The sequence below is a fragment of the Aquarana catesbeiana genome, linkage group LG01, assembly GCF_042186555.1.
Source record: "Aquarana catesbeiana isolate 2022-GZ linkage group LG01, ASM4218655v1, whole genome shotgun sequence".
NCBI lineage: Eukaryota > Metazoa > Chordata > Amphibia > Anura > Ranidae > Aquarana > Aquarana catesbeiana.
Genome location: NC_133324.1, coordinates 327,737,829 through 327,751,362, shown reverse-complemented (window position 1 = coordinate 327,751,362; position 13,534 = coordinate 327,737,829). Strand labels below are relative to the sequence as shown.

The 13,534-nt window shown below is 44.3% G+C and overlaps 1 protein-coding gene across 1 annotated transcript in view; it reads right to left on the bottom strand.

The window, feature by feature from the left end:
- POLE (DNA polymerase epsilon, catalytic subunit) overlaps positions 1-13,450 on the bottom strand; it is a 153,119-nt gene extending 139,669 nt beyond the window's left edge. Inside the window, exons 1-2 of the mRNA XM_073630975.1 lie at positions 13,314-13,450; positions 2,705-2,840 (exon numbers count right to left, since the gene is read on the bottom strand). Of these exons, the coding sequence (XP_073487076.1) occupies positions 2,705-2,840; positions 13,314-13,375 (198 nt within the window). The 5' untranslated portion in view covers positions 13,376-13,450. The remainder of the gene's footprint in view (positions 1-2,704; positions 2,841-13,313) is intronic.
- Positions 13,451-13,534: the final 84 nt, after the last annotated feature.

Here is a 13,534-nt window from a genome sequence, read left to right as displayed (position 1 = left end):
GTGCTGCCTTAGGCCTGACTAAACTCATGCACCCCTAATTTTATTATGACCCACCCCTTCCTGTCAAGGCCATACCCCTTCCTGTTTAAGACCCACCTTGTCATCTGTAAACCACACCACTTCCTCTTTAGGCTCCACCTTTTCCTTAGAGCTCCACCTCTCTGTACATTAGTGCAGCCTCATCAGTGCCCATATCAGTGCAGCCGCATCAGGGGCCACCAGTGCTGCCTTATCAGTGCAGCTTAAGAGTGCCGCCTCATTAGTGGGCATCAGTGCTGCCTATCATTGCCCATCAATGTAGCATATCAGTGCAGGCCTATCAGTGTAGCTTAAGAGTGCCGCCTCATCAGTTTCAAATATCACCGCTTATTAGTGTATATAATATATAGCAAGGAGCACTTTGCGGTACATGAATTTTCACTGAGCCCAGGTTCACAGACAGACAGACAGACATCGCATCACATGCTATGTCTGTGAGATGCGAGTTCAGCCATACAGTTGTACGGCTGAACTCGCATTAGATTCGCAGGAAAAAAAGTACAGGGATATTTTTATCCTCCACGCACTGAAATCGTATCGCATGGGTGTTCTCACCTATGTGATATGATTCCTGTGCAAGTTCACAGTTTGCACTGCAATCTGTGAACCCGATCTGGGAGTGTCATTAACATTGTAATGACACCCGCAGGGGTTCGCAGAGGGCAGTGTGAACTGCCTGCAGGAGAGATGCGATGTGGGAACCCGCACTGGAATCGCGCTGGTTCCCACGTCACTACAGTGTGAACCCAAGCTTAGCCCAGGTTCACACTGAGCTGCGGGAATGAAGCCGATTTCCCTCCCGCATGTCAGTCCCGATTTTGGCTGCAATTTCACAGACATATGTGCGGGTTTCTGCACAGATGTCAATGGAAATCGCACCCCAAAATCACAAAAAGTAGTACAGAAACTACTTTAAAATCGGTGCAACACCACAAGTGCTGCGTCGCACCGATTAGTATGGTGCCATTGCCGCCGATTTGACATGTCAAATCGGATCAATGTGAACCAGGGCTCAATGTGTACTGTTTAATGAGTTTGCTTTGCTTTCACCATGAAGCACTTTGCACATACAGCAATCAATATAAACTCATTAAACAGTCCACATTCAGTGAAAATTCATGTACAGTGGAACCTTGGATTACAAGTATAATCTGTTCCAGGAGAATGCTTGTAATCCAAAGCACTTGCATATCAAAGCAAGTTTCCCCATAGAAGTCAATGGAAATGAAGATAATTCGTTCCACGTTGACTCCTATTGCATGCAAAACCGCATGTGGCCAGAGGTGGGGAGGGGTGCCGGAGAGACTCAAATACTCGGAGACCGCTCGGATGTACCTGGAAACCCTTGGAAAGACACGGAAACTGAGTCTTTCCGAATGGTTTAGAACAGCTCCGAGTGTCACCGGTGCCCACGCACCTCTGGCCAAATGCGGTACTGCACACCGCAGAGGCTTGAATCCTGCTCGTTTTGCAAGACAACACTCGCAAACCGAGTCAGGATTTTTATAAAATAATTGCTCAGTATTCACTGTATGCAGGCAGCAGGAATGGATCAAAAATGCACATGGCTCTTTGCTAGCAGGAACAGCAGCGGGGAGAGGATTCCTCAACACTGTACAGGGAGAAAGAGCGCAGTATGTGCTAAATTTCACCTAAATGTCAGCACTTCCAGTGTTAACTCCTTCTGCAGTCAAGGCCAGCAGGTATGGGGAATAAAGGCCCCCAGCCAAAGTAATTGAGGTAGCTCTTGATGTTTGGCCCAACCCGTCTACTCACTGGTTAGGCCAAATGGTGGTTTTCACAAAGCACAACTATAGCGTGAAACGCGTCAACCTACCTGCATTTCCCCTGCCTGCACCCATCCAGTGCTTTTAATATTTATGCTTCAATAGAGACTTTATATTCCACTTTCTGTGTGGGCGTGCTGCCGATCGGAAGATTCTGTGTCCCAGTCCACTTACTAAGAGTTTTTACAGACAAGCAATGTCAACAGCTCTGGACGTGAAAAGCGCTCTGGATCTAGTTTTTACTAGAATGGAGCCTGGAAAGTGCAGCAAGTGGAAACCAGTGCCTAAAGACGAGTTTCAGCTAATACACGCAACAGTCAGTCCCTGACTGAGGGGAGATACTTGCAATTTAAGACAAAGTTCCATCACTGATGTAGAGAAGAGTCTTGATTAAAAAAACACAAACACAAAACTGAAAAAAGCAAAAAAAAAAAAAAAAAAAAAAAAAAAAAAGGGGGTTATTCTGGGCTGGTAAACAGGTTATATTTTTATTGACATTGTCCAATCCTCTTATAACCCAAAAGGTTAAAGATTTCCTGTGTCCCTCAAGAACTGAAGAAATTAGGGATTGGGTAACAGTAAAACCACCAGCACCAGGGATTTTCCCGAAAGAATAGACAGCAGCAATGCCCTTTTAGATTTCTTTATCAGCTTTCCATTAGCATCATATATGGGTAAAATTAAAATAAAAATTTCACCCCCAAAAATATTGTTACAATTTTTATCATAATTTTGAAGACTGCCAAGGTAGCACTAGGGTGTGCATAAACTGGGTACCAGTGCAATATACAGTTAACATGTAGAACATGATAAAAAAAACAAGCATTATACTGTATGTCGCTAACACTAACTTATAAATCAATGGACAGTTCACTTACTGGATGCATATTGAGTAACCAGCCTGTTTTTTCTCCAGGCTCTCGAATCCTCTCAAAGGCATACTGAGCATCAATTTTATCCGTCCACTGACTGCGTTCCAATCTCTTGGCAGCGGAGTTTGATGAAGCATCTTCTCTAAGGCACAAGGATAACAAAACATTGTCAAATGTTAGAATATGACAAACCACTCAGCTCAGATGCTGAGAGTCTTATATGGAAATCTTTATCTTCTCACATCACAAAAACCCTGCCATTACTTATCTCTCACCATACCAGAGATTGGATACCATATCACCAGACTGCTGTTAATGCCATTCCACTGGATATGGTGAAATTGTTACTTTGTTCTCTATTACAGTTGATTTTTTTTTTTTTTTTTTGCAACTGCTCTATATCAGATATAACATTCCAGCTTCTGCTGCCAAGAACGTGAAAGCACTTTAAATACTATGGGGTCCGTTTATGAAACTGAACAGCGATGGTCCCGAGGATCGCCACTGATCTCAGTCCATTAATGGTTTATGAAACAGAGAGGATCGGGGGAGAACATGTTCTCCGCCGATTATCTCCGGACACAGAGAAGCTGCGATTGACCGACACAGAAACGGCCAGTTTATTAAGATGCAATCTTAGTACTTCACTGGCCATCTGTGTCAGAATTCACCCTCCCCGAGTCACCAGCTCAGAGGCGGAGAATCAATCGGAGAGTGAAGAGAAAATCCCGGGGGGGGGGGGGATGGGGGGGGAAGATGTTTGACTTCCTCCTTCCTTGGTCAGACCCCCCAAGACAGTAACCATGTCCCCTGCTATATCTATATATTTATTATATATAGTGTAGGGGGACAGATATATTTTAATAACTAGGTGGGCAGTCTCCTCTGGGAATGTCCGTGTACTGAGCAGTGATAATTTATCACTGCTTAATAAATGGACACCTCGAATGTTTCAGTGAATTTCTGGTATTGTTATGTCTCACGAGATTCCAGAAGCAGGAGGCGTTCTCCACAGTTTGAAGTGTTTGTAGATTGCTTCACTTCTCTACACTGCTTCATAAACTGGCACACAGAGGAGAACGATCTCCACTGTGAATGCCGAAGAATGGAGCAGTAAATATTTTTCACTGCTTCATAAACGAACACACCTATGTCAGGTGTTAGTGTATTAACAGCATATGGATTATTGAACCAATTTCAATATTTTAATATTGGTTTTAAAACAACAATGATCAGTCTCCACTCCCATTGGTCACTATTGATACCGCACATTGTACTGATTATAAGGGGTATAAACAAGGCAAGTTGATACCAACTTGGAAAGGTGAATCTATCTCTTTTTTTTTTTTTTTGCACACATATAAAAAAATAAATTTTGGGCCCGAAGATTACATAAAACTCCCATATATATATTCTGAAAGCAGACACCCTAGAGAACAGAATAGTGATACTTCCAATTTTGTAGGTCATTTGATATTACCACAAAGGTCTAGAAAACACACTAAAGTGAATTTTAGGACAAACAAATACAATAATGTTTAACCACCACCTCAATACAGAGCACTTACACCCCCTTCCTGCCCAGGCCATTTTTCAGCTTTCAGCACTGTCACACTTTGAATGACAATTGCGCGGTCATGCTACACTGTAACCATGAGAAATTTTTATCATTTTATTCAAACAAAGCTTTTTTTTTGGTGGTATTTAATCACTCCTGGGTTTTTTATTTTTTCCTAAAAATAAAAAAAGACCAAAAATTTTGAAAAAAATTTTAAAAAAAAGTATTTCGTAAATAAGTAATTTTTCTGCTTTACTGGGCGCTGATGAGGCGGCACTGATAGGGAGGCAAGAATATGCCGCACCTATGGGTACTGATAGGTGTCACTGATGGGCACGGATGGGCAGCAGTAATGAGCATTGATGGGCAGCACTTATAGCCAGCACTGACTGGCATCACTGATGGCTGATTGCTGGCACTTGTGGGCACAGATTGGTGCCAATTGTGGCCACTGGTTGGCACTGATAGCTGGCACTTTATTGTAATCAGGGCACGGATGATCAGTGCCCTGATTACATCCCTACATGTCCTCTGTGAGGAGATGCCGCTGATCGGCTCTCCACACACACTGTCAGTGTGAGGCGAGGAGCGCCAATTACCGGCATCTCCGTGTTTATATGTGACCGGCTGTGACTGGACACAGCCGATCACATTGTTAAAGAGCCTCGACCATAGATCTTTACACAGATCGAGGTTACGCCGTGTCCTAGCAACGCGGTGCGGTCGTACTGGAGGACCATCATATGACGTCCACCCAGCCGTCATTTGACGGCCAGCGGGCGGGAAGAGGTTAACTACCCAAATTTTGTGGTAAAATATACGAGATGAAGTTGCATCGAGTAAATAGATACCCAACGGGGGGGGCGTGGCTTGATGGTGGAGCGAGCGGCCACATAGTCACAGCGCTCCAGCTCTCAACAACCATCCTGCAGGCATCCTGAGTCCTATCTCCTTACCGAGGGTCTCAATTCGTTCCCCACGGCGGTGGGCACAAAGCAGGCCGGCTACATTGGTGAAATACGGGCCGGCTTGGCCCCCATCCACGTCGGACCGTCTGGCGGGATTCCGGAGGCAAGATGGCGCTGGGACACAGGCCTCTCAGGCAGCCACGCTGCAGGTGCATCTATCTGATGACCGGAGCTCTGCTAGTGGGGTGAGTGCTTCTACTCCTGCTATCTTCCGTACACAGACTGTCTCCCAGTTATCAACTGATGATGATGGTGAGCTGAATTCCCCTGCTGAACCAACCCTGGCCACCATTATGCTGGCTATACAAGATTGTAAGGCCTCCCTCACTACTCAAATAGCCTCCATAAGAATGGATTTCTCACTCCTTAAACAGGATGTCCAAAACCTCCGTGACAGGGCTGGAGATATGGAGGAACGTATTAGTTCTGTGGAGGACACTATGCACCCCCTAACTGTTAAAGTGAGAGATAATACTGGGGAACTAGCAGCTCTCCGCGCCAAAATTTACGATTTGAAGAATCGTTCTAGAAGGAACAATTTACGTTTTGTTGGATTCCCTGAACGCGCGGAGGGCTCACACCCTGAAAAATTTTTATACTCCTGGCTGAGAGATATCTTTGGCACTGATGTGCCATCGTTTTCATATGTGATTGAGAGGGCACACCGTACACCCCCACGTCCTCCCCCAGAGGGAGCACCTCCACGTTCAATCATTGCTCGCATCCTAAACTTCCAGGATAAAGTGGCCATTTTACGAATAGCAAGAGAGAAAGGTCCGCTTAAATACAACGGCAACAATATCTCTATTTATCCTGACTTCTCCGCTGAGGTGCAGCACCAACGCATATCATTCTCAGCAGTGAAGAATCGTCTGCGTGAGGAGGGATTGAAATATGCCATGCTTTTTCCTGCCAAGCTTCGCATCATATTCGACGGTAAAGCTCACTTTTACTCCAGCCCTAAAGAAGCCATGGCTTGGCTAAACGACCGCTACAGGCCCGCAGACAGGCGCAGAGGTCACTGACAGCTTCACCCGTTTAATGTTCTCCTCTACTGAACTCCTTATGGATGAAACCATGCAGTCCCCCATCCACTAAATGCTAACCTCATCATATGGGGCTACCCACCTATACCAGAGGTCTTACAAAAAAGAAAAATCTGTAATCCTGCAACAACCTTTAACATTCCTGTTTGGCCTGTCATTTCTCTTTTTTCTCCTAGCTATTAAGAAGGACTGATTCTTATTTTTCTTTTTTTTTCGGTCTTCCTACAAAACGTACTGAAAAGACATCCTGGATCAGGACATGACTTTATTTTTTTTTCTACTGTCAGTTGAGAGCCACACTGATCTCCACGTTACCTCCCCACCAGACAGTGGTGTGACCACGGAATAGTTGGACCCTCAATAACATTCCCCCCCCCTTTTTTTTTTTATACGGGGTAGGAGGGGTCTATTTGGGTTTTGGGATCCAAGGTTTCCTAAGTTGGGGATGGCCAAGCAGGGTGGGGGTTATGGGTTTTTCAAGCACGGTTTGCTCTTTTTTTACTTTTTTCTCTTTTTTCCTTTTTGCAATTTATATAGATGCTGCTCGGAACGGTTTATTGGCTTACTCGGGTCTGTATACTGACAGTACAGACCCTAGTAAACATAGATATTTGAAATGTATGTGCTTATTTGTCCTTATGATCATGATATATTGTTTGTCTTACAGTGACAGGGTCCTTAAAAATAGTGTCATGGAACACTAGAGGTTTGAATGCCCCTCAAAAACGATCTCTCGTTTTTTTCAGTCCTAAAGAAGTGCCGTCCTCATGTGGTGTGTCTACAGGAGACCCACCTAACTGACACTAAGGTGAGGGCCCTTAAGCGTCCATGGCTGGCTCAGGGTTATCACGCTACACACACAAATTACTCTAGGGGGGTTTCTATCTTAGTGGCTAAATCCCTCCCAGCAGAAACTTTACAAGTCAAGACAGATCCAAATGGGAGATATGTCATACTTACTCTGCAAATCTCCTCAATAACGTTTACTATTGTCAACCTCTATATTCCTCCGCCCTTTTCGGCGGAGGTATTATTGAAATTGTCACTGTACTTGTTGGATAGACCCCCCCGGACCTCTCCTCTACATCGGTGATTTTAATGCTGTACTGGACCCAGCCATGGATCGCTTGGGGGGTGGGGTAGACCCTTTCCCTCCCTTTTGAACTGGATGCAGGTTTATGACCTTACTGAATTATGGCGCTGGAAACACCCAGATGATAGTCAGTTTTCTTGTCATTCAGACTCATTCCACACTATGTCTAGAATTGATATGGCCTTCGCCCCAGCAGACACTCTTCCCTTTGTCGCTGCAGCTTCATACCTGCCTAGAGGGGTTTCAGACCATGCACCCCTTTCTGTGGACCTCACCATCCTTCCGGGATCTGGCCCCTCCATTTGGAGGTTAAATTCTTATTGGCTGGAGGATGAGGTGGTACAGGGAACATGTAGGCAAGGTACCAAGGAATACTGGAGGGACAATGTGGGGACAGTGGACCCTTCTATAGAGTGGGAGGCCTTCAAGGCCTCATTGAGGGGCACCTTTATGTCCGTCACTGGGGCCTTGAGGAAAAATAACCAACAGCGTACGGCAGAACTTGAAACTGCCATGGTACAAGCAGAATCGGTATATGCCTCTGATCCGACCCCAGACACAAGTGAAACATGGCTATTGAAACGTAGGGAATATGAAATACGTCTGTTAGACCTTACAAAAAAGAAATTGTTACACACGGCACAGAAATCATTTGAACATGGTAACAAGGCTGGATGCCTTATAGCATATCTAACAAGGCCTGATCGCCCTCCAGTATTCATTCCTCGTATCTATACTAAGACAGGTCAAATGAGTGAGGTCCCTGGGGATATTATGGAAACTTTTTAAAATTTCTACACAGAACTTTACACTTCCAGGGCCGAGTACAGTGGACCCCAGCTAAATGAATACCTTGCTGACATATCTTTCCCCTCCATTTCTACTGAGGGGAGGGAGATGTTAGACGCTCCCATCTCGGTTGAAGAGATTGCAGTAGCCATTGCTCAAATGCCAGCCCACAAGACTCCTGGGCTGGATGGTTACCCCACTGAATGGTATTCACAATTTAGGGACTTACTGTGCCAATTTCTGTTACGTACATATAATAAGGCCTTGGGTGCTGGTATCCTTCCCCCCACCATGCGAGAGGCCTTGATCGTGCTCCTGCTGAAACCCCGTAAAGATCCACTTAAATGTGAATCATACCGCCCAATATCCCTCATAAATGTGGATGTTAAGATCCTAGCAAAAGTGCTTGCAAACCGCTTAAATACTGTAGTTACGTCTCTGGTCAATAGCGACCAAGGGGGTTTTATACCTGGACGGTCCACAAGAATGAATATCCGCAGACTATTCCACAACCTGCAATACCCTCATGAGTGTTCCCATACACGTGCCATTGTGTCTTTGGACACATGTAAAGCATTTGATAGTGTGGAATGGCCATATCTCTTTCGTGTGTTGCGGGCGTATGGTTTCGGTCCTCGCATGGTGGCATGGATTAGACTACTTTATACAGCCCCCCGAGCCCGAGTCAATTCCTCAATCACTAAATCATTCTCCATTACAAGGGGCACGAGGCAGGGATGCCCTTTGTCCCCGCTTCTGTTCGCCTTGGCTATGGAACCGTTGGCGGCACGAATTCGTACATCCCCTTCCATTAAAGGCCTGCCTATTGCTACCATTGAGGAGCGTATTTCGCTCTATGCAGACAACACCTTGGTGTATCTGGCAGATACCAATGCATCACTTCGGTCGCTATTGGCCGAGATCAATAGGTTTGGAGATTTCTCTGGATTCCGGGTGAACTGGGACAAATCCAGCCTGTTCCCTCTGGATTCTGCGGCAATCTCCCAGATCCACCCGGACTCCAACTTACAGGTAGTAACCTCCTTCCGATATCTTGGGGTCTTGGTACAATCGCCTTTATCCACCTACATTACTAACAACTTAGACCCCATACTGAGTAGACTACAGGAACAAATTAAACAGTGGATGGACCTGCCCCTAGATCTTATGGGAAGAGCAAGTCTACTTAAAATGATCTACCTACCGAAACTGCTATACGTGCTGGCTAACTCCCCTTGCAAAATCTCCAAATCTATTTTTAAAAGGATACGATTTGTACAACGTTCCTGTGGAGTGGGGGGACCCCCAGGGTGGCACTGGAGACGTTAAGGCTGCCATCACATATGGCGGGGTTGGCGTTTCCAAATTTTTTTCTTTATTACTTAGCATCACAGCTAGTGCATGTGCATGATTGGCTATGTCCGGTCCCGGCAAATGCATGTACTACCACTGAGGGAGCCATTGCATCTTCTATGGAAACTCTACATAACATGGTTTATAGAGGGAAGGTCCCAAATCGACCAGGCACCTCTACGCTAGCCACTTCTCTCTTACTTTTTCGATATATCGTTACAAAAATCTCTAAACATTCCTGGTCCACATCCGCAAATAATCCCCTGTGGTTCAACCCTACTTTGCAGGAAATATACTCATTGCCCGACACTAAGCGATGGTACTCCAAGGGAATAAAATACTTATGTCATTTGTATGATGCCCAAGGGTTTAAAACCTTTCAACAACTGAGATTAGACTTTGACCCACGCTCTTATTTGTTCCACTATTATCAACTTAGGCATGCTATACGAGCTCAGTTTGGCTCCTTAAAGAATCCCATTAATTTACCCCCACTAGAGAGACTACTAAGACAACCAGACCCTAATAAGCTTATTTCTACCTATTATGCGACCCTAACGACAGACGTTAACCCCCGATTTAGTAAAGCGCAGGAAAAATGGACATCCATGGACATTTTATTTACTGAGGAGGACTGGACTGAATTCAGAGACACATATAAAGCCACGGTCATCTCATCCAGAGATAGAGTTATACAGATTAAATTTTTTCACCACTCTCACCTTACTCCGGCCAGACTACACAAAATTGGGCTGAAGTCCTCCGCTGAGTGCTTCCGTGGTTGTGGAGGGAGTGCTGATATTATGCACTGCTTCTGGACCTGCCCAGTGGTTCAGGACTTTTGGGTGGAAATAGGCTCCTTCATTTCCTCTGCTCTAGACCTCCCCAATATCATCCACCCAAAAAACGGTCTGTTGGGTATCTTTGGAGATTTACAACTATCAACACAGGCAAAAAGATTACTACGAATCCTCTACTTTTATGTTAGAAAGACCATTCTGCTGTCATGGAAGGGTGTATCAACACCCTTGAAATCCCTATGGTTAAAATTAATCAATGATGTTATACCACTGTATAGACTTACCTTTGAACTAAGGAAACGGACAAAAACATTCAATAAAATTTGGGGTAGGTGGCTTGCTAGCCCTCTGACCCTCACCTTGTAAGATATATATAGTTGGGACATTTACAGGTCGCGCCAGGATAGCATATAATTTATGCAGATTATTAATACTGTTATATACAGACGAATTGCTTGTATAAGTAGTTATGTGCAAATATTAGCAGATGCACCAATGTCCGTCTTTGTTTATATGAGCTACATATTGTTGCGGTTTACCAATGACTGACCGAGCATATTAAGTGGTTGTTCGTTGTGCTTGTTTTGTACAACTGGTTTGTAAAAATTAATAAAAATATCTTAAAAAAAAAAAAAAAAAAATAGATATCCAACATGTCAAACCTTACATTTGTATGCGCCCGTGAAATGGAGAAAAACTTCAGTACCCTATCTCTTAAAAAGACCCCTATAGGTCATCAGTTTAGTGTTATGGAAGAGGTCCTGTGATAGAAGTGCAACATGTATCGCAATTTACGGTTTGACACGTAGGCACCCACTAGAGCTGCACAATTAATCGTCAAGAATCGTTATTGCGATCTTGACTAAAGTGTTTCACAATTCTTTCTATGCAAAGAATTCTCTCTGCTCTTCTGAAGCCACAGCCATCAAAAGAAAGGAAGAGAAAAAATGGGCAGTCTGCCAAGAAACAAAACATTCTTTATCAGTTGAACTTAAGTATAAACATTGTAACAATTTGTCAATGGAATAAACTGTGTGTGTAAGTGAAAAGTTTAACCACTTAAAACACCAAACCTTTTTCTGACATTTCTTGGTTTCAAGTTAAAATCATTTTTTTTTTGCTAGAAAATTGCTTAGAACCCCCCAAACATATATACTTTTTTAGTAGACACCCTAGAGAATAAAATGGGGGTTGATGCAATATTTTATGTCACACTGTATTTGCGCAGCGGTCTTTCAAATGCAATTTTTTGGGAAAAAATTACTTTAATGAATTAAAAAAAATCTAAACCAGTAATGTTAGCCCATTTTTTTTTTTTTGTATAATGTGAAAGAATCGTGATCTTTTTATTCTAAGCAAAAAAAACGTGATTCTCATTTTGGCCAGAATTGTACAGCTCTAGCACCCACAGACGCGTGCGTTTATGTTCGTTGGTGCGTATACGTGTGTGTGGGGAGGGGGGTTATGTGCTTGGCTGTAACTTTTTTTTTTTCAATCACACAGGGGACAAGTCCCCTATGTGATGATTTTTAGGCGGCAGGTTTTGAGTTAAAGCATTGCCTATGGTGACTTTTTAGGTACCGTAGTTTGGTGCCGTTCTACGACTGTACACAATTTTAACCACTTCCATACCAGGCACTTTCCCCCCCTTCCTGCCCAGACCAATTTTCAGCTTTCAGCACGGTCGCATTTTGAATGACAATTGTGCGGACATACAACACTGTACACAAACCACATTTTTTTATAATTTTCTTCCAACAAATAAGGCAATCTTTTGGTGGTATTTGATCACCTCTGGAGTTATCTTTTGCTAAACTAAAAAAGACCGAAAAGTTTTGCTTTGTTTCTGTTACAAAACTTTGTTTTCTCCTTCACTGACGGGCACTGATGAGGAGGCACTAATATGTAGAATTCATGGGCACTGATGAGGTACTGAGAGTCATTATTGATGAGCACTGACTGGCAGCTGTGGCGGGCACCTCTGATGGGGGCTGTGCTGCCAGTCAGTGCGCCCCCCCCCCCCCCCCGATCGGCTCTCCCTGTCACCGCGAACCGGGGAAAGCCGTTTACCGACACTTCCTGGTTACACTCTGTGATTGGCCACAGCTGATCACGTGGTAAAGAGCCTATGTCATAGGCTCTTTACCACGATCGGCATTGTGGTGTGTCAGAGTGACACACCATTCCACCGATCGTGGCTTATCCTGCTGGATGTCCAGTCAGGATGACGCAACCACCGCCCGGCTGTCGTTCTGCTATAGGCTGGGTGGGAAGTGGTTGAAACACGACACGTTGGGTATCTTTTTACTCAGTGTAACACCATCTTTTATATTTTACCAAAAATTGGGGATTGTATTGTGTTAGCATGCGCCAAAATTCATTAAAACATTTTTCCTGAAAGTTTGCATTTGATAAATTACTGTGCAAATATCAAGCAACATAAAAAGAAAAAAAAAAAAAAAAAAGGAAAATGCACCAAATAATCATTTTATTCTCCAGGGTCTTTGCTTAAAAAAAATCTATGTGTAAGGCTTGGGGGTTCCAAGTGATGTTATAACTGGCCAGGACTGGACATGGTAATGTAATGAGGTCCTATCCAACATATCCAATCAATGTATCCTTAATCAGCAGGCACTTGTACTGTAGATGTTGTTTTAGACAGAGTAATGGAGGTTTAGAACCCCTGTAAGTTTTTTTTGCCATCTGTGTCCCATTGAAGAGATTTTCCTGAATCTCCTTAACAGGGGCAGACAGAAATAAAGCCTGACAGGGAGTCTAACCCTTCTCCAAAACTAAAACACCACACACAACTCTTCCTTTAGTTAGATTGTCCAATCAGATTGCACCATGTATAACACTTACTACTCTGTCCTCCCTCCACACACAACCCTGGTCACTCTGGAAGTGTTATGGGAAGGTGACAAAACCCCACTAGCACGTCACACTCCATTTCTCAGACGTTCTATATGAGCCGTCCATATAGATAATAGGATAATAACATTACGTACTGCTGAGGGTCCCCGTCCCCCCGGGGCTCCCCCCGGAGTTTCCCGCTGTTCTGCAGCACCATCCCGAACACAAGCTTCTTCCCGCGCCGCTAACCTCCCGCCAGCACTTCTCCCGACCCCGCCCACTGCTAACTACCAATCACCTCCATCTAGCGCTACCCCAAACAGCCAATCACGGTGGATAGTCACCGCCCCTAACTCGCCTATCGCGATGTTTTCTG